This window comes from Aspergillus mulundensis (genome assembly GCF_003369625.1).
Source record: "Aspergillus mulundensis strain DSM 5745 chromosome Unknown scaffold_10, whole genome shotgun sequence".
In the NCBI taxonomy this organism is placed as follows: Eukaryota; Fungi; Ascomycota; class Eurotiomycetes; order Eurotiales; family Aspergillaceae; genus Aspergillus; species Aspergillus mulundensis.
Window position 1 is genome coordinate 1,141,507 of NW_020797898.1, and position 26,731 is coordinate 1,168,237.

At 52.5% G+C, this 26,731-nt stretch overlaps 14 protein-coding genes across 14 annotated transcripts; 7 read left to right on the plus strand and 7 right to left on the minus strand.

Moving 5' to 3' along the window:
- Positions 1-182: 182 nt before the first annotated feature.
- DSM5745_08760 (ankyrin repeat protein) lies at positions 183-5,637 on the minus strand (the record flags this gene model as incomplete). Its single annotated transcript, XM_026750776.1, has 6 exons — positions 183-1,189; positions 1,240-2,213; positions 2,262-4,011; positions 4,061-4,382; positions 4,428-4,667; positions 4,717-5,637. The coding sequence occupies 6 exons, from the start codon at positions 5,635-5,637 to the stop codon at positions 183-185; spliced, it is 5,214 nt and encodes a 1,737-aa protein (XP_026600789.1).
- A 490-nt stretch (positions 5,638-6,127) lies between these two features.
- On the minus strand, positions 6,128-6,844 carry DSM5745_08761 (uncharacterized protein; the record flags this gene model as incomplete). The annotated part of the gene is made up of 3 exons (XM_026750777.1): positions 6,128-6,283; positions 6,340-6,726; positions 6,788-6,844. 3 exons carry the CDS (start codon positions 6,842-6,844, stop codon positions 6,128-6,130), a joined length of 600 nt encoding a protein of 199 aa, XP_026600790.1.
- Positions 6,845-7,287: 443 nt separating this feature from the next.
- DSM5745_08762 (homoserine O-acetyltransferase family protein) lies at positions 7,288-8,850 on the minus strand (the record flags this gene model as incomplete). The annotated part of the gene is made up of 1 exon (XM_026750778.1): positions 7,288-8,850. The coding sequence occupies one exon, from the start codon at positions 8,848-8,850 to the stop codon at positions 7,288-7,290; it is 1,563 nt and encodes a 520-aa protein (XP_026600791.1).
- Positions 8,851-9,457: 607 nt separating this feature from the next.
- On the plus strand, positions 9,458-10,449 carry DSM5745_08763 (putative catechol dioxygenase; the record flags this gene model as incomplete). The annotated part of the gene is made up of 2 exons (XM_026750779.1): positions 9,458-9,708; positions 9,759-10,449. 2 exons carry the CDS (start codon positions 9,458-9,460, stop codon positions 10,447-10,449), a joined length of 942 nt encoding a protein of 313 aa, XP_026600792.1.
- Positions 10,450-11,811: 1,362 nt separating this feature from the next.
- On the plus strand, positions 11,812-12,489 carry DSM5745_08764 (uncharacterized protein; the record flags this gene model as incomplete). Its single annotated transcript, XM_026750780.1, has 1 exon — positions 11,812-12,489. The coding sequence occupies one exon, from the start codon at positions 11,812-11,814 to the stop codon at positions 12,487-12,489; it is 678 nt and encodes a 225-aa protein (XP_026600793.1).
- A 699-nt stretch (positions 12,490-13,188) lies between these two features.
- Positions 13,189-13,712, minus strand: DSM5745_08765 (thioredoxin family protein; the record flags this gene model as incomplete). The annotated part of the gene is made up of 3 exons (XM_026750781.1): positions 13,189-13,483; positions 13,532-13,610; positions 13,670-13,712. 3 exons carry the CDS (start codon positions 13,710-13,712, stop codon positions 13,189-13,191), a joined length of 417 nt encoding a protein of 138 aa, XP_026600794.1.
- An 82-nt stretch (positions 13,713-13,794) lies between these two features.
- DSM5745_08766 (cytidine deaminase family protein) lies at positions 13,795-14,184 on the minus strand (the record flags this gene model as incomplete). The annotated part of the gene is made up of 1 exon (XM_026750782.1): positions 13,795-14,184. One exon carries the CDS (start codon positions 14,182-14,184, stop codon positions 13,795-13,797), a length of 390 nt encoding a protein of 129 aa, XP_026600795.1.
- A 322-nt stretch (positions 14,185-14,506) lies between these two features.
- On the minus strand, positions 14,507-15,686 carry DSM5745_08767 (TauD/TfdA dioxygenase family protein; the record flags this gene model as incomplete). The annotated part of the gene is made up of 3 exons (XM_026750783.1): positions 14,507-15,033; positions 15,095-15,424; positions 15,476-15,686. 3 exons carry the CDS (start codon positions 15,684-15,686, stop codon positions 14,507-14,509), a joined length of 1,068 nt encoding a protein of 355 aa, XP_026600796.1.
- Positions 15,687-16,428: 742 nt separating this feature from the next.
- Positions 16,429-18,331, plus strand: DSM5745_08768 (putative MFS transporter; the record flags this gene model as incomplete). Its single annotated transcript, XM_026750784.1, has 4 exons — positions 16,429-16,855; positions 16,903-17,120; positions 17,169-17,931; positions 17,988-18,331. The coding sequence occupies 4 exons, from the start codon at positions 16,429-16,431 to the stop codon at positions 18,329-18,331; spliced, it is 1,752 nt and encodes a 583-aa protein (XP_026600797.1).
- Positions 18,332-18,521: 190 nt separating this feature from the next.
- On the minus strand, positions 18,522-18,992 carry DSM5745_08769 (uncharacterized protein; the record flags this gene model as incomplete). Its single annotated transcript, XM_026750785.1, has 1 exon — positions 18,522-18,992. The coding sequence occupies one exon, from the start codon at positions 18,990-18,992 to the stop codon at positions 18,522-18,524; it is 471 nt and encodes a 156-aa protein (XP_026600798.1).
- A 765-nt stretch (positions 18,993-19,757) lies between these two features.
- Positions 19,758-20,228, plus strand: DSM5745_08770 (uncharacterized protein; the record flags this gene model as incomplete). Its single annotated transcript, XM_026750786.1, has 1 exon — positions 19,758-20,228. The coding sequence occupies one exon, from the start codon at positions 19,758-19,760 to the stop codon at positions 20,226-20,228; it is 471 nt and encodes a 156-aa protein (XP_026600799.1).
- Positions 20,229-21,418: 1,190 nt separating this feature from the next.
- DSM5745_08771 (beta-class carbonic anhydrase) lies at positions 21,419-22,090 on the plus strand (the record flags this gene model as incomplete). The annotated part of the gene is made up of 4 exons (XM_026750787.1): positions 21,419-21,456; positions 21,568-21,605; positions 21,660-21,799; positions 21,866-22,090. The coding sequence occupies 4 exons, from the start codon at positions 21,419-21,421 to the stop codon at positions 22,088-22,090; spliced, it is 441 nt and encodes a 146-aa protein (XP_026600800.1).
- Positions 22,091-22,632: 542 nt separating this feature from the next.
- On the plus strand, positions 22,633-22,944 carry DSM5745_08772 (uncharacterized protein; the record flags this gene model as incomplete). Its single annotated transcript, XM_026750788.1, has 1 exon — positions 22,633-22,944. The coding sequence occupies one exon, from the start codon at positions 22,633-22,635 to the stop codon at positions 22,942-22,944; it is 312 nt and encodes a 103-aa protein (XP_026600801.1).
- Positions 22,945-24,285: 1,341 nt separating this feature from the next.
- On the plus strand, positions 24,286-25,467 carry DSM5745_08773 (ankyrin repeat domain-containing protein; the record flags this gene model as incomplete). The annotated part of the gene is made up of 1 exon (XM_026750789.1): positions 24,286-25,467. One exon carries the CDS (start codon positions 24,286-24,288, stop codon positions 25,465-25,467), a length of 1,182 nt encoding a protein of 393 aa, XP_026600802.1.
- Between the last annotated feature and the right edge of the window lie 1,264 nt (positions 25,468-26,731).

The window sequence follows — 26,731 nt, forward strand, 5'->3', positions numbered from 1 at the left end:
GCTGGGCGAGCCGTGGTTTGACTCCGGCTGGAGTGTACGGAGTACACATTTGAGACAGCTATTATGGTAGCATTGATGTACAAGATCTTCAAAGGGTATCATCTTTATATGCAATACTCTGAAGGCGGGCAAAATATATACAGAGCATATATAACAAGTCAGAACATATACGAAGAAAGCCCTCAAAGCCACTGAGTGACTTCATCCCCCTGGTCCTCCTCCTCCTCGTCATCTCCGCGGCGGTATCTTCGCCTGCGGTACCGTCTGCTTCCACCAGCTTCCTTCTCACCAACAGCCAACCTCTTCGCAACCTCATTCGCATCAAACAGACTAACAAGCTTCCTCTTCTGGCCTTGTTGCTGCTGTCCCGCCTCGGTGCAAATCTTATGCGCATCCCGTTCCGCCCACGTCTTCGCGTATGGATTGACAGGTGCAGACTTGTCCTTCTTAACAAAGTCACACGACAATTTACTCAGAATACCGCAACTACCAAGGTCCGTATTCTGATACGAATAGTGGTGACGATTCGCGTTCGGCGCAATGGGCGGGTCGGACGTCATCTTCGCGATCCATTTGTTCTCCGCGAGCTCGGCGGGTGTGGTTCCCACTGCGTTCTCGCGATAAAGCAGATCAGGGCGGCGGTTGAGGAATTCTTTGAGGGCCACGCATTCTAGGCTGTTCACGGCCGTGTGAATGGCCATGTTTCCCGAACCATCGAGAAGCTCGAGGTGCTTCTGGCCGGTTGGTTCGGCGAGGTCGAGGATTGTGTGGAGGGTGTGTTCGGCTTTCGAGTCGTTGTGGTGGCTGCGCGTCATCCAGAGGGCGAGTGGGGTAAGAGAGCCTTGGTGTGACGAGCAGCGTTCTGTGAGCATTGAGGGGAGGAGGCGCGGGTCAATCAAGCTGAGCATATCGGATAGCGAGACATCCTTGTCGGTTCGTTTGGGCGAGATGGCCAGATGGACGAGGTTCATGCCGTCTTTGCAGCGAACGGTTTGATCTGCACCGGCGGCGATGAGGAGTTTTGCTATGGCCAGGTTGTGTGTTTGGAAGGCGAGGCCGAGTGGTGTGTAGTCGTCTAGAGACTTCACTTCCAGGAACTGCGGCATGGTCTTGATGAGGTACTCAACTAGGGCGATAGAGTCGGAGGTCTTGTTGTGGCATAGGATGGCGGCGTGCAGAACCAGGTCGCCTGTAACGCCCTCGTTAGTATGTACAGAGAGAGAAAATCTGGGAACTTACGTCTCGAGCTTAGCCACTCCAAAATCGACTGTTCCGCCCCCTTCGCCGACATGGAGAGCTTCTTAAACCTCGGATCTTTTCTATGAGTGCTGGCGAACTCCGTATAATACCGTCCAGGGGCAGTTCCCAAGAACCACTCAACAACAGCTAGGTTTCCTTCCCTCGCGGCAAGCAGAAGTGGGGGACTCATGTCTATGGCTTGCGTCTCCGGCATACCTCCGCCAGCAGCAGCCCAGTCAGCGCGCTTCTTTCCATGTACTGAAAGACCCTGGTAGTACTTCGGCTTCTCCTTGACTTCGACGCCGCTCTTTTCGGCGAGCTTGTCAATAGGAAGACCGGCACCAGTGCGCTTGATCATCTCTTCTAGCAGCTGGAGGTGCCCGAGTCTCATGGCCATAACAAAGATATGGTGTGGGATGCTGTAAATCGCCGAGTTATGCTCGTCCTTCTTTCTAGCCGTGAGCTCCTGTCCCACCATGATCAGGAACTTGAGAAGCTCAATGTTGCCATTTCGGACGGCGAACTCCAAAAGGCTCATATTCTGATGTCCGTTCTCTGGTGTTTCGACAATAAACGACTTGAGATCGCACCTGTAATTGAGGATCGTTTCTGGGGAAATCTTGCTCTCAACCTGGTTCTTTGTCTCGCCAATATCTTCGACCGTGAATCGGTCATCGATAACATGCGAGTCGAGTTCGATATCCTCCGACTCTGCGTCAGAATCATCGTCAACCTCTGCGATCCGGTATCGGATGTTCTTCTGTTGATCATCGGGTTTATATTGAGCAATCGATATGGCAAGAATGGTTTTGGCAGCTTCGTAGTGGCCTCGAATAGCCGCAAGCGTGAATGCCGAGTAATTACCGAAATCCGTGACTCCAATCTCAAGAGGCGGGTGCTGCTTGTCCGGTCCCCAATTTGACAGCGTGAGCGACTTGATAGTTTCCACGTCTCCAGCCCAGGCGGCCTCGAATCTAAAGGGTGATTAGTGCTTGCTGTATACCTAGGGAAAGACGACTTACAGTTGCAAGAATCCCTCCTTCATATCGTCCGTGCAGAACTTCGCATTGAAGCCGAAGCGAGTCGTGTAAGGCTCCAGCTGGGGACTGCGGTATGATCGGGGGTGCCGGGAGTTATTGCGGGGTGCCTCGATATCTGGGTGCAGCTGCTTGAAAGTCTTTGCTCCTCTGGAGAGCAGGTCGGCCTCAAGCTGCTCGTACTCCTTTAGTAGAGCTTCAACTGCGGTCTTCTTCTTTGTGAGGCCCTGGCAGTTCTCCTTATGCCGAACGTCATTTTCGTACACCTCCTGGTCGTGCGCGAATCGATCCCTCTTTCGACGCAGCGACTCTTTTGCCGACCACATTTGGTAGGTACCGTCCTGTAGACCTTGGAGGTATTTAGTATCGTCGGGATCTAGCTCGGTGGGCTTTTGAGTGGTGACATTCTCGCCGTTGTACTCTCGTAGAGCCTTTACCTTTGCCTGTACGTAGTCGAGAAGCGAGGAGCCGGACCTGTCATTTCTGAAATACTCGTTTCTTACCACCCTGTAACCATCTTTGGTGAGTGTATTCGGGTCCACACCACGAGCGAGCAGCTCCATGGCAATGGCTGGCATGTCTTGCTGTATCGCAAGTATCACAGGCTGTGTGATGTTCTGCTCGAACTCTTTCTTGTGGTCCACTGTCGAAGGGTTCCAGTATTGAGGCATTCCACTCTCCAATGCTTTGGCGGCCTGGATATAATCGTCCAGGCTGATAGCTGGATTGGCGCCCGTTTCCAGGAGCTTCATGATCTTCGTTCGGTCCTTGACGGTGATAGCGTGCGTCAATGGTGATTCAGCAATGAAGTTGTAGTATGATCCTGTGGTCGAGAGGTGGTTGATCGCCCTGTTTACTGCTGGTAGATCGTATTGCTTGTAGATGTCCAGGAGCTCGTGACGGCCATAGTGGGCGAGATAGTGCAGAGCGGTCTTATGGTTGATGTCCGCTTGGGCGGGTGATGCGCCAACTTGGAGGAGTTTCTCAGTCATGGCCTTGGCGGCGTCGAGGGGGAGTCGCATGGCCAGGACCAGGGTGAGAATTGCGGCTCTGGGGGAGTTATTGTAACTGTTAACCAGCTTCACCGGGAGCAAGACGTCAGCTCCGAATGCGGTAACAAGTTCTTCGACTACATCAATATGGCCGTTAAGAATTGCCAGGTGGAGAGGCGAGGCTTTGTTATCCCAAGCCAAAACATTGATGTCGTAAACATCTGGGTCCAGATCGCCAGCATCATCGGGAACGACGGCTTTTTCGTCTTCTTGTTCCTTCGTGACTTTGACAAATGAGCCTGTTGTGTTCGAATGAGCGTATGCGTCTTCCTCATCTGATGAAGCATCAACCATTTCCTCGTCACTGTTCTCTCCTGAGACATCGTCTTCATTTGCCTTGTGTGCAGCCTTGCGAGCGTCTTCCTTCCTTGACTCCTCTTCCTCATTCTGTTCACTCTTGGTCAGAAGAATGCGAACAATTTCAACACTACCTCGCGCAGCCGCCAGATGCAACGCGGTGCGTCCATCTGCAACTCGAGCGATCAAACGAGCCCCTCTATCAACGAGATGCTGGACAACTTCTGGGGTAGAGGTCAAGCAGGCCAAATGCAATGGCGTCCGTCCAGTATGGTCACGTCGATTCACATCGATCTCGCCCAGGCTGAGCCAGCGTTTTACTTCCTCAAGATTGTTCTCGACAATTGCCTGGCATAGTCCGGCGGTGTTCCCAACGTACGCCATTTCTGATCGCTTGTCAGCAATGAAAGTAATGTTAAAAGCAAAGTCACTCACCGGTCCAGTCAGTGTCCGTAATAGGGTTGAAACTGCCGATCTCCTGCCGTCCGGGATTATCACTAATAAATGAGATATCACCCGAAATGTAAATCTTGCTCTCCTCTGCCGCAACTTCCTCTTCCTCTGGGGTGGTCGGCTTCGGACAGTACCCGCAGCAATCATGCATCACATCCTCTGCGCTGCCGAAGAACGCGGGATGGCGGTGCAGGTTGACTTCGCGATCTTTTGGTTTGTTCCATTCCGCGTTGAGAAGAAGGTCCTTGGTGTAAAGTAACTTCTCGATGTTCCGCGCGTGGTACTTCGGGCCGTATGGAATTGTCTAGACAGTCAGCCTGCTTCTCAGCACTGTGAAAGAACCACGTACGAAGGTATGGTAATCGGAGACCTCATCCTCCTCCACCCACTCCGCAACCTCGTCCTGCCAGTCGTTCTTAATATTTCCCGGGAGTCCATTCGGTCGGTAGTGGTTGTTCAGGGGAGGTCGTCCGCGCTCGCTACGTCGTTGCTCGAGGTACCGATCACGGTCTGATGACTTTGGCAGTTTCTCGAGTACGAGTAGGCGTGCTAGACCGACGGTGCGGGTAAAACTGCGCTCGAAGATTGACTGGAAGTCATTAGTTTGTCATCTCTAGTTTTGCTGCCACAGTACTCACCGGGTCAATTCGGGAGCGATCTAAGTCTGGCCAAAAGACCTCAAACCCCCGGTGTGAGTATTTGGAAAGGCGGTTCTCGTACGACGGCGACCGTCTGGTCAGATCGACCTGATTGACCTGCGTCATGTACGCACCAACCGCACGAGGGGCAAGGTAGACCTGGCTTCCATCGTACGCAGCACACGAGCAATCCACGTCGAAACCAGTCAAAATCTCGGCGATGGACTTGTACCGACGGAGAACAATTTGGACGTGACGGGTGGGGTATTGTGAGACAATTGTAATGGCATTCTTGGTGCGAATGGTCGAAACCTCCGTAAGAATTGAGTCCCTGATGCAGCGTTCGATCTGTTTGATCTTCTCAATCGCCTGCTCCTCGGTCAATCCATAAAGAAACAAGTCGACATCCGACGCCGGGGCAAACTTCTCATGGTAGAACTGGCGCAGACCACGCTTGGAGTCTCCGTACTTGTCCGGAACAGGGAGAAGCGAAGTTGCAACGGCACTTCCTGCCGCAACGACATTGTTCCAATCCAGGTCAGACAGGGAGCTCTCCGAGAAGATGTTGAAGTGGGTCTGGAAGTCCTTGAGATGGGTAACAACAGCAGGTGCACCGTTTGGCTTGCGGTGTTCATCTTTAAGTGGCATAATGTATTTCGACTTCGTGGTTTCGGTTTCGGTTGCGAGATCTCGAGCACGGATTCGGAGATCTGCCGAGCCATTGGCGTTAAAGAGTGGAACGACATTGATGAGGTTGTCGGCCACGGCCGGGTGGTCTGGTTCTTGGGCATAGATTTTGCGCAGAACTGCGTCGTATTCATTGTACGGCTTTACGAGCTCTGGCATCGGAGTCTTGGAAAAGGAGGCGACATGCTGGATGAATTGGGAGTGCTTCGCGGGGAGAGAGGGCAGAGAAGTCATGGTCCTGATTGATGGTAGCAATTGGTGATTTTGGGATAGAAAACGATGAATTGCCCGAGAAGCAGAGCCCACAAGCGAAGGTCTTAAATGCATGAAGCCGAGCAGGCAGCTTCAGGCACGGTGATGAAATTGTGGAGAAGATCGAGGCCGCAGCGTCGGACGATCGAGATTGGGGCCTGCGAGGAGGCTGCAGTCCACGGGTGGGTCCATGCTGCAGCAGCCTAGCGACCCTGGCGGCCTGGCCATCGGAGTTGATGCCAAGAATTGTTTACGAGTTCCAAGTACGGATGAGAAACAAAGAAACCTTGTTGATTGAACTAAAGAGGTGACAGAAAAACAGCAAGCCTATTGAAAGCCGCCGACGAGTATCATACTGGTGCAACTAGCGACTGGATGTCCACTCCTCTGCCACCTCAGCACAAGAGGCATTGTCTATGTAGTATCTATTGACCAATGGACTGTCAGGATACCAAGAACTAATAACAGCAGCTTAGCACTTGTCACCCTTCACAATAGCTCGCCAATTGTCATCGTGAAAAACATTTCCACTGAAGGGAACCAAGTGCGAATCCATACACTCCATTATCACCGCTGCCGCTGCATCAGCAATATAGTTCCATGAGAGAAGGGTGCGGGGGTAATTAGCCTATAATAAGCAAGATTAGATCATGGTCAAGAGAAACAAATACGAGGACAGCTCACATCGTTGCACCAATGGATTCCAGAATCCCCGGAGCAGGTAACACGAGCACACTGGTGAGGACCAAGGTGAGGCTGGCCCCTCAATTTGTGCAGAAATTGGATTCCTTCATTGACTTGACTCCAGCGAGCGCCTTTTCCACGGACGCAGGAAACCCAATAGGGGACTCGCTCGGTTGCAGCGTCGGGGGTAAAGATGTAAGTGTCCGATTCAAGGGTGAGGTCCTCCTCCCAGTCTTGGTCGTAGTTTGGATTGAGCTCGGTGATCTTGGCGTAGACTTTCTCGGCTGTACCGGTGAGAGTGATGTTGGGTCCACCGGGGTAGAGCTGGAGATCCCAGGTCATATCGGTCACAATGGTCTCGGGAATCTCGAGGGAGGAGGTAGGGGCCTATAAGTTGAGACCTGTTAGTAAGATCGAGAGTGGTTTTAAAAGCTGGGGGGAAACATACGCCTGAGGCCATAAAGGCGAGCAGGACCATCAGCATAAAGACGATCAGACGATGCATCATGACAGATGAACTGAAATACTCGTGATGTTTTGAAGCTGAGTCGAGCTGGCTTGACGTTGGACGGAACTTGGTGAGCTGAAGATACGGCAAAGAGCAAGATCAGGTTGGGAGATGGATGGTGGAGTTAGAATTATGGGGGAGATGGACTTATTTATACTCATCCGAAATGAGATTTGCATCTAGTCGAGTGAAAAACTAAGTGAATGCTTGTAAGATACCTTGATCCACCTAAGCAGTATACATCGCAGCCCCCAAGGGTCATAACTCCTTTGGAGCTATATCCAGTGAATATGGTAGAAGGTCCATACAGTGAATGCTGAGCCTTCTCATTCGCAACACCTGCAGACAAGATTGATCAAACTCAACTGTTGACAATGTAATTAATACTCAAACGTAAGCTTCGTTATTATGGCCATCTATTGTACATGATGTAAGCTGCACTAGTTCAGGAACTTATGTACTGCACCTCCGACATTCTTAACATCAAGGAGGAATGTGTCGTGCCCAAAGAGAGACAGGTCATTGCCAAGCTCAACATGCTCAACATGCTTGTTCCCTGCTTGCACAAGAGTTTGTGCAATCTCACGCTGCTGCCAGGCGGGGAAGAGGATATCGCTTGCAACCCCAATCACAAGCACTTCATGATCCTTCAAGGGTGCAAGCCCGGCAACAAGGTCTTTGGGGGGTGAGTCTGGCTCCGAAGTCGCGTCCTGGCCGGATTGCTCGGAAGATGACGTCGAAGCTGGTGGCTGCTCCTGATATGGCTGGTCCGGGAGCGTGAGACTGCACGAGGCGTCGTTAACACTGTTAGCTCCGCTGCTGATCTTTGCTTGGGATTCCGCCCGCTGTTTCTTCGTCGCAAGCTGTTGACCCAAACCAAGGTCAAAGAGGTCCATTGCCTTGGAAATGTAGAGCAGGCTGTTGGCATCGTATTCCAAACAGAACTTCTCGCCGGCGTGGTCAAGGTAAGTTTCAATGAGGAAGTCGGGACACAGCGCAGGCTGCTTGCTCGGATCGGCACGTTTCCGCCCAAAGCGTTTCTCCCATTCCGGTCCACTGCGATATGTCACGGTTGCAATCTCTCGGGCGAGCTTCATGCCGGAATGAGGAGGAATCGAATCGTAGTAGAAGCCTCGGGCCCAGTTCGGATCCATCATCAATACCTGCCGCTGGGTATGTCGCATCGCGATGCTGTACGGATGGCTTCGAGCACATCCGCTGATCGATACAATTTTGCCGACTCGCTCTGGGAAGAGAACACCGGCCGCAAGACTCTGCATGCCGCCCATGCTGGAGCCGACTGATGCGTAGAGCTTTTGAACCCCAAGGTGGTCCAGCAGACGGAACTGCGCCCGGACCATGTCTTCGATCGTCAAGATTGGGAACCGTGTAGCGTATTTCTTCCCGTCTGACGGGTCAACCGTTGACGGCCCCGTGCTGCCGTAGCATCCGCCAAGAACGTTTGTGCAAATCACAAAGTACTTGTCCGTGTCCAACGTCTTCCCGGGGCCTATGAATTTCTCCCACCATCCAGGCTTCGGGTTCGCCTCAGTGCTGTGCGCATGGCTGGAGGCGGAGAGGCCGGTGTGCAGCAGAATCACGTTATCCTTGTTCGTGTTCAATTGACCCCATGTTTCATATGCGATATCAAATTCTGGAAGCAAGCCGCCCCAGTCGAGGAGCAGCGGTTGGTCTGAGTGGAATTGCTCGTGGTGGCCGGCAGTGTAGGAAGGCTCGGGCCCAGAGCCCAGGGACCGCGAAGAAAGAAGAGCGGACTTTGCTTCCTGGGCATCGAGACAGGGGAAGGACAGCGCGGGGTTTGAAGAGTCTCGAGGGGACGGAGCGGGGGAATTCGAGGTCGCTGATCGTAATGAGCGGCAATGATTGAATGACCGGCGGTTTGACGGGGAGGATATGGACGGCTGGACGAGTCGGAAAGGTCGCCTGGCCGCAGCCTTGAGAGGCCGGGGAAGAGAGCGAGCGACGCCGTTCAGCGGACTCATTTCAGCAGCACGAGGATGCAAGTCTGATCATGATGGCCGCCTGCTGGCGACAAGCTGACCGGCTCCGAGATCGCCTCTCGGGTCGGATTTACAACGGTCCGTTACCTAGTAGTCGCCCGCAGTGCAGCATATTGTACTGCGCGCCAAGTACCAGGAACACAACGCCGGGCTTGAGACAAGGGTCAACGAGGTGTAGGGTACGCTTCACACCGGCTATACCAAGTACCATGTACATCGTATGATCGTCAACCCCGGAGTCGCCCACTACCACAATTCAGTGCTCCGGAAACGAGGGAATCCCGGGGAACAGCGCTAAGGCCAGATCCGGCTAGCGCCTCAGTAATTCTGAGCCGCGGCAAAGACCTTTCCCGGCAGTCACCACGGCCGAGTGGCATATCAGACGCCCGCCATTAGCAACCTGGGGAACCGGACTTCGAAGATCTGGGGACTGCCGCCCTCAAGTCGGCATGTGGAAACGGCTCTCCCTCCCGACCATGGGTAGCCGATTCATCTGCCGTCGCCTCCAGCTCTCTCGATATAAGGCCCGCCGCCTCCCTCACCATGGCCGTCCTTCTTTCATCTCCTAACAAGCCTGCTAAACATCAAAATGTCTACCAACCCCCGCTTCGACCCCAACTTCACTCCCTATGTGGTTAACGCCATGGGGCCCAACACCCCTGACCGCGCTCGCGTGGTCTTGGGATCCTTGATCAAGCACATCCACGACTTCGCTCGCGAGGTCGAGCTCACACCGGCTGAGTGGATGCTCGGTGTCGAGTTCATCAACTCCATTGGCAAAATCAGCACACCCATTCGCAACGAATGCCACCGCATCTGCGACGTGATCGGCCTGGAATCGTGAGTAACGTCTGACTCGACGAAATCATGAAGCGAACTAACAGCACCAGTCTCGTTGACGAAATCGCCAACCGCATCATCACCGAACAAGGCCTCTCCCCTACCTCCAATGTCATCCTCGGCCCCTTCTGGTCGCCCAACGCTCCCTTCCGCGACCTCGGCGATTCCATCATCCAAGACACCAACCCTGAGGGCCGAGTTACATACATGCACGGTGTGCTTAAGGATATGGAGACCGGTGCCCCTATTGAAGGCGCCGTCCTCGACATCTGGCAAGCGTCTGCCAACGGCCAGTACGACTTCCAGGACCCCAAGCAGAGCGAGAACAACCTCCGCGGCAAGTTCCGCTCCAACGAGAAGGGCGAGTTCTACTGGTACTGCTACCACCCTACGCCCTACTCTCTGCCCACCGATGGACCCGCTGGTGTACTTCTGAACATCATGGACCGCTCACCCATGCGCCCTGCTCACATCCACTTAATGATCACCCACCCCGACTACGCCACCGTTATCAACCAGATCTACCCCTCCGACGATCCTCACCTCGACATCGACTCCGTCTTTGCGGTCAAGGACGACTTGGTTGTCGACTTCAAGCCCAAGACTGGTGACCCCAAGGCCTCGCTGGATCTCGAATACAATGTCAAGATGGCGCTCAAGAAGCACCACCCCAACCCCAACTCCGCGCCTCCCGTTTCATCATTTGAGCGGTTCAACAAGGCCACCAAGGAGAAACTGTGAAGCGTTTGAAACTTTCATGATTTATGTACAGTTAGATACTCTCGATGTTAGCAATTTTCGCCCGCTCTGGGAGCGGCTTATTTTCTTCAACTTTGTTCACTAGCAGTATTTTCATGCCGCCGACAACAATGAAGTAGAACCATTTGACGTACCTTGCGCGTCCAATAACGCCAAATTGACGACTCGATGAACTATGCCACTGTTCTAGGCCCTGGGCTTTTCCCTGTAGCAAAAGTTACCTGGAAGACTGCGGAGTAGTCTGTAGAACACCCGAAGCTGACAGTGGATTGCAGGTCGAACAACGAGACACAGAATTAGACTCCTTCGAGTCTCCTCGCCACTACTGGTTGGGACGGAACATGTCCCGCATTATTGTACTCTGGGGTCGTAGAGCCTTCGGGACCATCTAGTGTTCCCTTGCCGGCCATTTTCTTCCAGTACGTGCATAATAGTCCGATGCAGGGTTTGCAGGCAAGGGCCCCACCAACTACAAGCATCACGACTACGTCCTCAGAACATCAGGAGGCGTGACTTGGCATTTCATGCCATTGGAGCCGGTTGGATTCATTTGGCGTCAATAAATCATGCAAGCAAGTATGGTAGGACAACCCCGTCTCAACGGCCGGCCCCCGGTAATCGAGGCGTGGCATACTTCAAAGTAGACTTTTGGAGGGGAAGATTGTCGACAAGAAAGATAAGACACTCTGATAAGCTGATTTGATAGGTTGATAAGCCGCCTGCCGGATCGTGGGGTCGAGCATCTGCCGCCCACAACCGAAGCCTGCCGACATCGCATACAGACTAGTCAAACCTCATTGTATGAGCTCCTGGCAAAGATGCGGATGGTGAAGTCATTGCTTGCACCCAAAGAAGACTTTAGAGTCATTGTCAAAACATGCGGCAGACAACGCTCGATTGAGCGTGTGCTTCCGAAATCCGCTTGAACTATAGGTACTGGCCGATTGAATGTACCCAGGTGACAGAACATTCTCTGTTGTCTTGATTGGTGTTCACTAATCACCAAAGACATGCAAGCAATGCTTAATCAATGCCAGGATCCCATTGCCGGCATTAAGAATGGGTATAGAGCAAACAGCAGCAGGCTTCCCGCGAATCCACCAGAACAAGGGCAAAGTACTCGCGTTGGACCTACAATGTTCATCGAACAGTGCAAACACAAAATGCTTCAACAACAAAGAATTCATTGTCCGCTTTGTCCACCTATGTCTTTGTCATATCGTCTATATATGTTACCAGTAGCCCGGTCAGGACAACTCATTACCGACAGCAGGATCCATCAGTCCACCATTCGATTACACCATCTACAACCGAACAACATCCAACAAGCCCCGGTCTACCAAAATGTCTAACGTCCAGTGCACCAGACTGCAGAACCAGTGTGACGAGTGTCGCATAGCACGCAGCAGAGTCCCCGCGTGGGTCGACCCATCTCTCCTTGAATGTCCTGGGTATGGAGTTGTCTTCAACTGCGTATACAAGGGCACACGTACTCAAGCAGAGAAAGCAGTTGAAGTAATCCAGTCCTGTGCCTCCGGAGCATACGGCCAGAAAGTCCGCGTTCACGCAGCTTACCGACGTTCTTCTGACAGAGACGCAAAGATTTTGGAAGGTCCGTGGATCGATATAACCACGCCGCGCCCAAAGGGCGAGAAAAATGGTAAGTCCAAGAACGCAGCGCCATCAGGTCTGATTTATAAGGCGCCCAAGCTTCTTGGGCTGGCGGATCCCAAGCAACTGTACGAGAAGAACTACGCGAAGAATCGCTGCGTCCAATGTTTAGTTGACTTTCCTAGTCCAATCGCTCAGAATGGCGATATTGAGAATATCATCATCGACAGGCTAACAAAAGAGGGCTTCGAATGTGGCGCCATTCACCCGCAGAGCCATTCCAGTCTGCATCGGCTGAAATGGTGGGCCGAGACGCACCCTGACAAAGTGCCGGAGGAGCCTCCAGGAAGCAAGCACAAGCCTGGCGAGGTTCGGACCCGGGGCAACGCATGGGTTCGGACGAAGAGGTAAGCTTTGGACTCTGTCCCAAGTAATGACGTGGGGGGTTGGCTGAATTTTTTCGATTCAAGTTCTTGTTTAGATTCGATCTATTGACTTAGTTAATGAGACGATTCATCGACATATTCTTCATTAGTAGCACGTATGGAATAGAAGCCGTCTAATCTCTTGGTTTCCGCTGTGAAAGGGTCACCTAGATTGTAGTGAGTTTGAGGCCTGAACAGCACATAACCTGTACCAAAAATGTAAAAGACGAGGATTGTCATGCCCCTGGTCCCTTCAAGAGACCACATGCAGACGACGATGGTTGAAGTACCACATATAAGCTGCGAATCGTCGATTCACGGACACGGCTACGATTTTTGCATCTGTGGATAAACAAGAATAGAGCATAATGGGCCAATCGGCGGGCGCCTGCATTGACGAGAAGATGCAGCCATTTCGCTCTGTTGCGTGACCTGGCCTGCAAATTGAACGGCGTTGATAGCCATAAGCGCCTGCTCTCTTATTCAGAAACTGCATGGACGGAGAATGCAATCGGGTTACATCAGCACGAGAAGTTGACTTGGAACGTATTGACTTGTTTGGGACCTGCTTTCAAATCGCAACGTGTTCAAAGGGACGAAGTCGGGGGACTCCCAGTTTATCCGCATAAAATCGCCCGAGCCACGTACTCCAAGACGCTAACCAACGCGCATCGCACAGCTCGTCTCACGCACTGATGCTCTTAATTCCCTCCTCCAACTCCTTCATATTACCGCCAACAACCCGCTTGTCCAACAACTTGCCATCCTTATATAGCACAAACGTGGGCATAGCCCGGATCTGGTGCTCCTGAGCTATCGAGCGAGCCTTGTCGACATCAACCTGGAGGAACTTGACGCCGGTGTATGTTTCGCTGAACTTTCCGATGACCGGAGCGACGGCTTTGCAGGGACCGCACCACGTAGCGAAGAAATCGACGACGACGGGACCGGATGAAACGAGGGCTTTGAAGATGACGGGGCTGCTGGCTCGTTAGTGACCGCGAGTGGAATAGGAGTAAAAGACGCACTTGTCGACCTGGATGACTTTGCCGTGGGACATGGTTGCGGAGGAGTCGGAGGAGCGGCTGCGGACGAAGTACCGGAAGACTAGACAGGTTATCAGTTAGATAATGGCTGGGAGAAAACATATACGGCTCGAGACGTACCGAGATAAATAGCGACAACAATGAGCAAGCGGGAGATCTCCATTTTGCGACAAATGTGGAGAGACGAGAGCGAGCGCGGGAGGCGAGGCGGAGGCATCACGACATGCTTGCAGTCACGTGGTTACCTATGCGGCGTAAAGGTACGAGCAAGGCATCAGCTCTGCGATGGGCACACATCTCTCGTTATCTTTCTGGCCAACAATGACCCGAATCTCCGGCTGCAGATCGAGTAGAACTTGTCGACACCGACCACATGGACTCAAAATTCCGCGATGATTGTTCCCGACCGCGACGATGTGCGTCAATCGCGTGGCTCCTGCTGCAGCTGCAACGCCCAGCACCACGAGCTCTGCACAAGGGCCGCCGGTGAAATGGTACACGTTGACGCCGGTGAAGATGCGGCCGTCGGAGGCCATGGCTGCGCTCGCGACACTGTGGTCCTCTGAGATGGAAATGCTGTTGATGGTTGCTGTGGCTGTGTCGACCAGCGCGGCTTCTTCGTGTGTAAGGGCCATTGCAAGACTTTTTTTCGCAAGAAATCTATGCGGCTTGATGACTTCTAGGTCAATGCGATCAAGAGAAGTTACTACCTAGCTTCCATGCTCGTACCAGATTCGAGCTCGGACGAAATCCGAACGTCCACGTGCTTCTGAATGAATACGGTACTATAGTCTTCGTCTCTAGTCGCAACCTATATCAGAGTTCAGTCTCGCTGATGTTTCCGTCCGGTTATGTATTTGGCTATATTAAGGTGTGCTGCTACCTCAACCTGATCATTGTTTCATACGACGCGTATCAGCCTATTGAATACATCGATCCCTCCATTCTGCTATCCACTCAATTCAATCCTAACGCCTCTCTCCGGCTCTTACTCTTCGGATCAAAATACGGTCTTTCACCCAAGCCCACGGCACGATGGCCAGTCCTCGGTCCCAGATGCTGATAGTCGAACGTGGCAGCATGATAGACGCTGCGGTTATCCCAAATAGCGACGTCGTTAGGATTCTGCCACCTGAATCGCACCTGGAGGTCATGGTTCTCCGTCACGAGGCGCACAAACCAGTCGAGGAGGTGCTTGCTCTCGTCCTCGCCAATGTCATTAACCTTCTCGACGTGATGGCCGACAGCAAAGATGCTCTTCCATCCCGTCACTGGATTCGTGCGGACAACCGGATGCACGGCCAGGAGCTCTTCGCCCACGTTCTCGGGCGCGCCGCGCGGACCTGGGTGTACGGAGAACTTGTTTTGGTTGGCGATTTGGTTGAAGCGTGGTTGGGCATATGTAGCTGTCAGGTTGTCGAGGAACCTCTGGTACGGCTTGGATATCCGGTCGTAGACCTCGTATCCGGATGCCCAAAGGGTATCTACTTGTGCGGTTAGAAGACATGCAAGATAGGCGCGGTCGATAGCAACGAGTGCACTCACCTCCACCGGTCTTGGGCAGCTCGGTCAAACGAAGCAGCGTATAATCGCTAGGCACAGGCTCAAAGGTGATATCGCTGTGCCACTCGTGGCGGCCGCTGCGCCCGAGCGAATTCCTGCCCTGGTAGAGCTTTTGTCTCTGCACGGAGCTGATGACGCTGATCTCATCGTCCGGGGTGCTCTCCTCGCGCGACGAGTTGCTGATGGGATGGATATGCAACCCAGATGTACTCGGTTTCCCGGTCAAGCGGCCCAGTCGGTCGACGAGCTCCTTTTGCAGGTCATCGCTGAGGCCATCTTGCTTGCGAAAGAAGACGACGCCTCTTTGTGAAACTGGGAAGGTTAGGACGTGGTCGGGACAATGACTAGGCTAAGAGGACGTACTGGTGATAGCAAGGTCTCGAAGAAGCTCATCCGAGTTGGGCGCGTGAAGCCACTCGGCCAGATTCGCAGAAGGGAACTCGCGGCCGATAACAGGCGTCACGTCAAACTGCTCGACACCCTCGAGTGCGCCACTGAGCTCAAGGGGCTGCCGGTGGTTCTTTTCAGAGACCTCCGGGACGAGGATCGCAGACTCGGTGATGGAAGGCGCCATGCTCTTGGTTCTTGCTACAATTGAAGTGCACTACTCGGTTTCTCGTCGGGACGATGGGATTGTTATATAGACAGTCAACCGGAGCAGCATCATTCCCCTCACGCATTGTGCAATATCTCGCAATCCGCTGGCCGGCTATTTGAGCATGATTAGACAAACTGAATAACGCAACTGCTCCTTATCATTACACAATGCAAGCTATCCAGCTTTCATGCGTTCAAGGCCGAGCGGGCGGGCTGCCATCATGTTGGCAAAGGTAACCGACGCGATGACCATCCAGTGGACCATCCAAGAGGAAAGCTTTTTTCGCGAGACGCAATTGGGTGAGCGAAGATGCTCAAACCGACTAAGAGAGAATATTTCGAGTCATATGCCAGTCCGACGATCTAGAATTTCGGCGATAGGAGAAAAGAAACGAGAGCTGGGAATATTACGGTGGCTTGGGGTCTTTACGGCAAGGTTAACGCCGAAACGCGGGGACAATTGCAATTTCGACAAGCCACGCCTGGATGTCGTGCCCCCGATGGCGTGCCCAAGATGGCATCATTTGTGCATCCAGCGAGAAATCCGCCAGTGTCGATACTGGAGTGCCAAGTCAACATCAAGATCCTTATCTACGAGCCATCCTTGGCCAAATGGTGCAATGCCTCGGATAAGACTCTGTATAAAGTGACCGATTGATCTGCATTGCTGCATCTAGCAAGCAACCTTGAGATCAGTCCTTAGGTAGTCGTCCACCGAAATGTCGACCGTTTACCAGCCCTGGAAGGCCCGTCCAACGGTGTCGGAACTCGACGGAGACTCCTCGTCGACGACCACGGCAATTGCGCTCTCGTCCGATCTGGGCGAACCAGTAGTACGAACGCGCAAGTTCTTCTTCCAGCGCAAAGAGCAACTTGATCCGGAAGCGATTGCCACTCAGCCATCGGTATACGACAATCCGGACACGGCCAAGGAGTATCGGCCTCGCGACGACTGGGAGAACATTCATCGCTTCGACCCGGCAGCAAGGTGGACATGGGGGGAAGAAACGCGGCTCATCCGCAAGATCGACCTGCGCATTATGGTGTTCGCCTGCGTTATGTTCATGGCGCTGGAACTTGACCGGGCGAACATCGGCCAGGCTTTGACGGATAACCTACTGGATGATCTTGGGATGAATACGAACGGTGTGTATATTTTGCCAAAGCGAATATGCAAGGCTAATGGTCGCAAGATTATAACCTCGGAAACACTGTGTTTAAGCTTTCATTCCTCTGCGCAGAGCTGCCGTCACAGCTGGTTAGTAAGTGGGTCGGTCCTGACCGGTGGATTCCGGCACAGATTACGCTGTGGTCTGGCGTGGCCATGTCACAGTACGCATTGAGTGGACGCAGTTCGTTTCTCGCGTGCCGAGCACTACTTGGTATCCTCCAGGGCGGTTTCATTCCTGACGTAAGTGCCTTGACTCGGTCGTTGCGCATGAGTCTAATTATCATGTAGATCATCTTGTACCTCTCGTACTTCTATAAGCATCACGAGATGACGATCCGACTGGGTTACTTCTGGACGGCCATGAGCATGGCTGACATCGGCGCCGGCTTTCTCGCGTTCGGCCTGCTTCATCTTCGAGGCGTACAAGGCCAGTCTGGATGGCGTTGGCTGTTCCTATTCGAGGGTCTCCTCACATTGTTGATCGGCCTAGTAGCATTCATTCTCATGCCTCCCGGTCCTTGCCAAACGGCCAACTGGGCACGCGGAAAGAAAGGCTGGTTTACCGAGCGGTATGTTCTGTCTACATGTGCTCATGCAAAGACTGACCTAGGCAGAGAGGAAACAATCATCGTCAACCGGGTAATTCGCGACGATCCCAGCAAAGGAACCATGCACAACCGCGAGCCCATCACGCCAAAGCTACTCTGGAAGAGTCTCTGCGACTATGACCTCTGGCCAATCTACATCATTGGGCTGACTTTTCAAACCCCCATGACCACTCCGCAACAGTATCTGACCCTCACGCTACGTGGTCTAGGCTTTAGCACATTCACGACCAACCTGCTTATTATCCCAAAGGAGATATTGCACATCACGACAATGGTTCTCTTATCGTATTCTGCCGAGGCGGCAAAAGAACTGACCTTCATTTCCATGCTCGGCCAGATATGGGCTTTGCCATTCCTCGTCTACCTGTACGTCGTCGACATCAATACCGTCAACAAGTGGGTAGTGTGGGTTGTAATGACGTTGTTGCTCGGTTACCCAAATGGTATACCCTTCAAATCACCTTCGCGACGAGCTGGACATGAGCTAATCGTACTATAGCCCACCCAATTCAAGTCGGCTGGAACTCGCGCAACTCAAACACTGTCCGCTCCCGGACCGTGTCCGCAGCGATGTACAACATGTGTGTGCAGTCATCCGGCATCATCGCTTCCAACATCTACCGCGAGGACGACAGCCCGCGATACCGGCGTGGCAACCGCGCACTCGTAGCCCTCGTTACAGCCAACATTGCCATCTACTGCTTGACCAAGGTCTACTACGTCTGGAAGAACAAGCGGCGCGAGAGAAAGTGGAATTCGATGAGCGAGGCGCGGCAGCTGGAGTACTTGAGCACGACTACGGATGAGGGGAACAAGCGGCTGGATTTCAGGCTCGCTCACTAGCCGAGATGGACTTCACTCACCAGTGGCACATCACGGGCAGCTTATCCATAGCCCGCGTTCTACACAATGACCTGGTCCGATTTTTACAATACTCGAGTTCTAAAACAACAGACGATTTATCCAATTCAATTTATCTGGCAACACCTAACAGTAACATCGCATAAAAACAACAAACATCCCGTCCAGCCGCTCACTTCCTCAAAAGCTTATGCTCAAAAAACAACAAGCGCTGCAAAGTCTGACACTCCTGGATATCCCCAAAAACCTCATACTTCCACCCCTTCGCACCCCCATCGATCTCGCCGAAAATCTTCTGCATGAGGTCCTTCGTAACCTCCACGCTATCCTCAACATCAACGAGCACAAACACCTTGACACTAGACTGCCCCTTACCGTCCTTGGACCTGGTAATGAGCCAGTGCAGCTTGGGGTCCGCGAGGTGGTCGCCCTTGAGGACTTGACAGATGTGCTTGTCCAGCGTGGCCTTGCTGGGGACCTCGAGGGAGAACCGCTTGGCGAACCCGATGGGGTAGACGCGCGGCGAGGGGAAGATGTCTTCGGGCTCCCACTTGCCGTAGGCTTCGCGGACGAGACGCGCGTAGATGGGCTTGCATTCGCTGCAGAGCTGGCGGGGGCTGGTGCAGGCTAGGGAGAACGGCATTTTGGTGGTGGAGTTGCTGGTAATGTGGTGTGGTGAGAAGCGTAGGTGATTGTTGACTTTGTTGTCAACGTCTTGGTGGTGAAGGGAGAGTCTGCCATCCAGATCGGAGTTTGGCCTGGCTTATATAGCAGGGGCGCTTTGTCCTTTGTTGGTATAAGTAGCCTGCTGCGGCTTGTTGGTGCAGTCAAAAGACTTTGACTGTTGCGTGTTTATCTCCTTTGGGCAACGACAAGGGGATGGATGTCAATGGTAGATTGGTGTTCTTTGCTTCGGTTCCATCAATGGGCCCTGTTCCAAAGCGATCCGGATCTCGACGCGGCGTCTACAAAGGGCCATACTGAGAGACAAAGGACGAATGAATCTTCCAGTCTTGTCCTTATATTCAAGGCCACCACAGTAAATGGGATTTGATTGGTACACAGGGGAACAAGGGCAAAGAAACCAGATCAATGGCTCAATACAGTCATTAACTCCGACTACATGTGCATTACAAAGACCATTGTCGTGCTCAAAAAATGCGCACTGGAATAACAAACAACACAATGGTCCTTCGCTGTGCAAACAACAGGCATTTTGTCTCTAAGACAGCCCGGGACAAAGCGCCTCGTGGTATATAAGCACCATGCATACCATACCATTTCGGACTCATCACCATCAAACCATCTCCCCCAACAAGGTCAACAACCTACAACTCAATCCACCAACCCCCATTCCCATCCAACCTTTACAAGAACAATTCACAAGAACAACTAAACCACCGCCAACATGCCCTCCCACAAATCCTGCACCAGCCCCAGCACCCTCTGCGGCGAATGCAAGTCCATCTACGACGAACTAGTGAAGAAGGCATACGAACGGTTCCAGCCAGAACAGATCTTCCCCAGCCCGCGCGTCCACACCCTCGTCTTCGTGAAGAACTGCCGCCCCGACCTGCAATTCCAAAAGTACTTCGTGCCGCTCGCCGTGCGCCTCCGCACGGTCCTCGGTGAGATGACCGGTGAGCGCCCGGAGATCGATTGGCATAAGGAGCTGACGAAAGACCGGAACGGCAAGGAGGTGCTCCGTGTCAAGGTCCTGGTGAATGCCGCCAAGCCTGTTGATGTTACGACCAAGCTTATGGAGCGGTTGTTTGGGGCCGACGAGCTTGGGGATAAGGGGTGGAAGCGTGAGGAGTTTGAGGGGGATGAGTGGCAGACGTTGCAGCGCTTGGTGTTTTATCGGGCTGTGCATCTGTGATCCTGTTAGATATTAGCTCGAGCTTGAGATCGGGCTCCGGCCGATGCTCGATTTGACTCGAGTGCGCACTGATTTCCTTCCTGGTCGTTCTCCTGGGTGTGTCTCTACTCCGTTTTATGTTTTGTTACCTGTTTGGTCTGTTTATTCTTTTCACTCACTAATCAATCTTATTGTCACCCCGTTGAATCAAATAGTCTATGGTAGTATTGATGAACTTTGTCTTGTAGTCGCGCCGACATGGGCTGGCTTGTTTCCAGTAACCGACCGAACTGACCCAAACTTAGACCCGCCATGCTGCTGTTATTGCCAGTGCACCAGTTATCATGAGAATCACGGCCTTAAAACATGGCGTTGCATTCCATTAACGCTGTTTCGAACAGGTCTACTTTAAATGAGTCCCCTCGCGCGGTGGCCGCAGATATATATCTATTCTCGGGAAGGGGCAACCCGCAACAACAGCAGCTTTTCCTGAGGGAGACTGTCAAGTCCTAAATACAATTACAAGCAAGGACCTTCTCGCTTCGCCCGCAATCGCAAGAGTATAGGATTGTTGCTGGTTTGTAGAAATATATCAGTTCTTGTGCAGGTGTGCTGCTGGCCTTAAAGAACTAAGGCTTATGTATGCAAGATTTAATGTCTTATTCCATCAACAGGCAAGGTGGCCGAGCGGTCTAAGGCGCGCGGTTAAGGTCCTATCAGAACCTCCTCTTGATCATCAAGTTTCCGCGTCATTAATTTGGCGTGGGTTCGAATCCCACCCTTGTCAGTTCTTTTTTGCTTTTTTCGCTGTCTGGTAGTGGTAGGTATTGGCTGGCTGGGTGGAGTCTCTTTCCGTCTGCGGAGCGAATGGTGCTTGCTAGCCCTAACTCGCGGAACGGGACTGAATATCTGTCCATGTACGGCGAGAAAACAAAACTCGTTCGTGTGATTTGAATGAAGCAAGCCGCTGCTGCCTGGCTGGCCTGTATTTTTCTTTCTATCGCAATTACATGCGCGTTTCGAGTTTCGACGCGAATTGGGTGGGTGAGATGCACGGCGTCTCACCGTGTCTCTTGCCCTGGAACTGATAAATGTCGCCGAACTCGATCTGGTTCAGCGGACTTTACCACTGATGTCTAGAGGTGTCGAGCGAAAACCTCTTCTTCCTAGGCCATTGATTATCCAGCATCAGCATACCTAACTAAGCCAACATGTCCGCCGCAAAGGAGTTCGACGCGGCAAACGCAAAGTATGCTGCTTCCCTTACGGAGTCCTGCAGCCCCCCCAGACGGTAACCTCATCACTCACTCACCCCTTTGTCTCCTCCGCTGCGCTGAGCTGACGAGTACCGAATGCAAAGAAAGGTCGCCGTTGTGGCCTGCATGGACGCGAGGCTTGGTATACCCTTGAGCCTTACTTTAACGGCGCTTAATCCCAGCTGGCCATGTCTAGATCCCGCTCAAGCCCTCGGCCTCGAAGAAGGCGACGCCCACGTTATCCGCAACACCGGCGGCCGGGCAAGCGATGCACTCCGGAGCATCATCATCTCGCAGCAGCTGCTCGGGACGCGCGAGATAGTCGTCGTGCATCGTGTACATGCACCAACTGTCCTGTCCTTGGCTGTCTTTCCAGGGCAAGGGCAACACTAACAAGTGTAGACCGATTGTGGGATGCTCACGTTCACTGACGTTGCCATTCGGGGTAAGGTCCGGATTGAACTCGGCCAGAACGCGGACCATATTGCTTTCATGCCGTTCTCGGACCTCAGGCAGAGTGTTGTTGAGGATATCTACGCGCTCAAGGAGAGTCCGTTGGTGCTGGATGTGCCGTTTACGGGGTATATGTATGAGGATAAGTCGGGGAGGATTGTGAGGGTTGAGTAGCTGGTCTGTGGAGTTGATTGAGGCGAGATCTGGCGTTTTAACAGTTGAAGGAGTCGAGGTAGGTGGTAGCGAAGGAGGCATTTGTATTCCAGATAGGTCCAATTATGTAATAAAACAAACAGGCAATTCATGTAAGTGGACAATCTTAGGTTGATATTTTGGAAGCAACAAGCACACCACCCTGTGCTTCAAGAATTCCTTCTCAAGCCCAGTGGTCTCCTGGCTGGCTGAGGAGGTCAGATTGCCCTTACTTAGACAACTAACAAGAATCCTACTTCAAACATTCACCGAATCCATGTTCTTTCATCAAGTGGCCCATTCACTTCAATCCTGGTGAATGAGAAACAAACCTGCCTGCATGAACTCGTCTATAAGAACTACTCGTTTCTTCCGCCATCCTCTCGTTCTCCTACTCCTCACTGCCTACCCAAACTCGCAAGCTCCCCATTACATTCGAATATTAACTCTTCTCGCCTTATCTTCAAAAATCAATATATCCCAACCATCTAAAGCAAGCCAAGCATTGCACCATCTCAGTCACCATGGGACTCAACCGCGATGTTGCCATCAGCCTGTACTTTGCCATCCTCGGCAGCGCCATATTCCTAGGCACTTCTATCTTCCTGGCCGGCGGATACAAGCATATCGTTGCATTCATCCTCACGCGCCGCCACCCTCGAGGTCGCCGCAATGCTGATCCTGACCTTGAAAGCAATGCTGTTAAACTCCAGGGTCTCGCTTACCATCGCCAACTCCGCCATCGTCTCCATAATCGCCCTCGCCCTTCATCCGAGCGTTTCCCCTCTCATGAGGAACGTACCAGCGCTCAACTCTACGATTCCTATCTGTCCTAAAACTATAAGAATCACTTCGAAGACAAGACCGAGCGCGTACCTGGATGTCAACCCGTAAGGACATGGCCCTCTTCGCTAAAACATCGTTCCTCCTAGTCAGTGGAGCGCTCAGCATCCACACTTTGTGATTTGCTTGATAGATTACATCTTTTGTTTATGTTTTATCAACCATCCGATGTGGTGTAATGGTTAACATCGTCGTCTCTCACACGACAGCTCGGGGTTCGATTCCCCGCATCGGAATCTACGCATTACTTTTTGTTTTTGCTGGTTTTTTGGGTGTGGTGGGGGACTGTGGTGGATACGGGTACGTTGCTGGGTGTGGGTTAGGGCTAGCTAGCCTTAGTAGGTAATGTTGCTCGGCATGGACATGGCGACAGCGGAACCCCAGCCTGCAGGTCTCTGTACTTATCTAGCAGAATGTACTTCTGTCCGGAAATAAACACTCTAATGGCTTGAAAGCTACAAAGTCTTACCTGGTGGACTAGTCAGATATACTCTCCGCGAGTGGCTCGGTATGCAGTGTTAACCGAAGAAATGGGCAAGTAACAAATATAACCTTATCGAAGCACGTCTTGCAGGAGCGGCAGGGGAAGTGCTCTTGACCACGGCTAAGGTGAAACAAACAATGAGTGTAGCATAGCAAACGAGAGGAGAATTTGGTAGATGTTAAGTGGCGCGAGGGAAGGCGCTTACATTGACGGGCAGGGACGATGCTTGCGTCCTACTGCCTTCTTTCTTCTCGCTCGGGGTTACTCCTATGAATGACAAAAAAAATGGACTTCTCAAGCGCATCTTCTATGGAAAAGGAGGCCGTCATGCAATGGTGCTCGAGGCAAACTCCAATGCTAATCCATTGTTGTCCAAGTAAATGGCTCTACTGTCATTGTCAATCGAATCGCCTATCTACGTCATGCCATGGTAGCAGCGTACCAGGCATATTGCTGTCGTTCACGCCCAGTTCCTCGCCTTGGTTTATGTCAGGTGCAAGGGCTTTTTTACTCGATCATCCATTTTCATTATATTTGATGCCTGGCAGTCTAAACGTGACCAGTTGTCAAAGACTCGATATCCAAAGCGGAACAAAGCCAAGAAAGAACTTTGTTTCGCAAGCTCTTGTTCTACCCGCGGAGCTATGTTTCAGGCTGAATGAAGCTCTTGCTCTCAGACATCCTCAAAGAGTACATGGTCGAGGATCCGCTGTGCTTTGGATGGAGAGACTGCGACATAAATAGTGCCTGTTTTATCTTCTCGCCAGGACACCATGACACACGAGTATTTCCCATCACTCCAGCCAAGATATAAACTCTCATCAATTGTTTGCACCCTGTTCTATCCAAAATGGCCACCTTCCCCCTCTTCGATCTTCCTCCAGAGCTGGTTCTCTGCGTGCTTGAAGCGAGCGAAGCACGCGACTTGGCAGTATTCATCCGGACCTCTCGCGATGCCTGGAACATCGGACATCCTGTTCTTTATTCCGGACCCATCGAGTGGAAGCAGAAGGCGTTTATCTGGGCTGCAGAGCACGACCGCCCCCAGCTCCTCGAATATATCATCGAGGACATCCTGCCCGTCCTCAAAGAAAACGATACGTTCAGAAAAAGTGCCTTCCTAGCCGCTGCCCGCGGCGGATGCTGCTCGTTGGTGGACCTTCTCATTGAGAACGGAGTCGAGCCTTCCGATGGCCTCATGGGGGCCATCAAAGCCGACAAGCCGGAAGTCGTCAAGATTCTTTTACCTCACGGCATCCCCGATGGGTCCGAGGGGCGTCGTGTGCACCTAGCCAAAGAAACATTCTTGGCCTTTGCCTCAGCGGAGGGCTCAGCAGAGGTGATCAAGTTCCTCGTAACGATCGGCGCGAACGTGGACGGAACGGAGAGACACAACCCCCTCATGCACGCCGTCGAAGCGGGTCACCATAAAGCAGCAGAAGTACTACTTACAAGCGGAGCAGACATCAAACTGGCGCAAGGCAGCCTTGGTAGAACCGCACTCAGGGCGGCCGCAGGCAATGGCGACAACCAGATGGTCCGGCTGCTGCTCACGCACGGAGCCAACGTCAATCAGAAAGACCTGCTCGATATGACGCCGCTCTGCTACGCAACGCAGCATCTAGAAACATGCAAGACACTCCTTGACGCGGGAGCCAGCGTCGAGGCCGACCGTAATATGCCGCTGGTCGAAGCTACGATCCGCGACTACAGGGACGTCGTCGACTTGCTGCTCGCGAGGAGGCCAAAAGATATCGAGCGCACCGACCTTCTGGGACGCACGCCGCTCGCCGTCGCAGCACACCACAATCGGCCGGAGATCCTGCAGAAACTGATCCAGCTTGGCGCCGATGTGAACAAGGCCGACAGGACCGGACAGACGCCGCTTTCCCACGCGGTGGAGAATGAGTCCACCGAGTGCATTGCCATCCTTCGAAATGCTGGTTGCCGCGAGTCTGACTCTGATGGAACCATCCCCGCGGAGATCATCAACCTGTTCAATTCGCTCGCGGCTGGTCTTCGCCGTTCTTGATGCGGTTGTCCGTTGCACGGTATCACGCCGGTATTCTCCTTTGTGTTTTGTTTTCCCCTTGCTGTTTTTATGGTATGTCACGGCGGGCACTCAGCCATGGCCGTGACTTTTACAACCTCTTCTAGTTAATGCATCTTGCTAATAACATGATTTATGTACTCAGTGAACCGCGTGTAGTTTGGTAACCAAGCTATTGTGCTTATGACTTAGATGTAGATTCTGACATCATCAAATTCTGTCATTGTAAGGAACAAGAACTAGGCAGTATCGTAGGTATTGTCGGGAATGCGACGAGTAGAGAGAAAACTGGATGTGTATGGTCACGTGAGTGATTGAGCCCTAGGTACCCCTAGTGTGAGTAGGAGCGACAAAGTCCTCGTACGGAGTAGGCACCGTAGGACGATGGCTAGTACCGCCAGACCTAGACGAAGGTTCTAGGGGCAGCTAGGCACCACGGCTGGGGATCCCCACGCCAGCCGCGACAAGTCAAGGCGCAGATGCGTGACCATTTTCCGCTCGACCTTCTCTCCGCTCCGCTCCGCGCTCCTGAGCTAGCGCCCGCCAGGCTTAACTCTTCCAAGTTCCCTCCCGCCCGCCGTTTTGTTCCTCGAGGCTAGCCTCGACCTTCCCACCTTTGTTTGTTTTGAAAGTAGAGTCCATAGCCGTTAGCTTCGTGCTTCAAGCGGGAGAACATTACTTTTGTAAAACTTTCAGCATAGATTGTAATATACATATAGATAGATGGTTGATCCTAGCACGCATACGCGCTTGCATGAAAGTGTACGGAGTAACCCTCTCTGTATGGAGACTGATCGATACAACCAGCCAACCAACCGGGCTCACTCATCGTTAGCATGTCGTCCGGTAGTTCCGCATATCTAAAAATAAAAAAAAAAACTGACAAGGGTGGGATTCGAACCCACGCCAAATTAATGACGCGGAAACTTGATGAGATCAAGAGGAGGTTCTGACTAGATACCTTAACCGCGCGCCTTAGACCGCTCGGCCACCTTGCCTGTTGATGAAGGAGCAGCCCAAATTTTAACACTATAACCAATTTATCTTGCTTGCACCAGTCGCCGAGATATCTTCAGCATTCGCTTGTCGCAGCCATCGACGCTTGAGGTCCTTTACTGGGTAGCTTCCTCAGTACGAGAACGGGTAACCCGTGCACGCAAACCAGACCTCTATTTTCGGACCCTCAATCGATCACCTCCCGTCTCCTAAAGTGCTCTCCGTCGGATTCATGGTCCCGTGGAAGCAT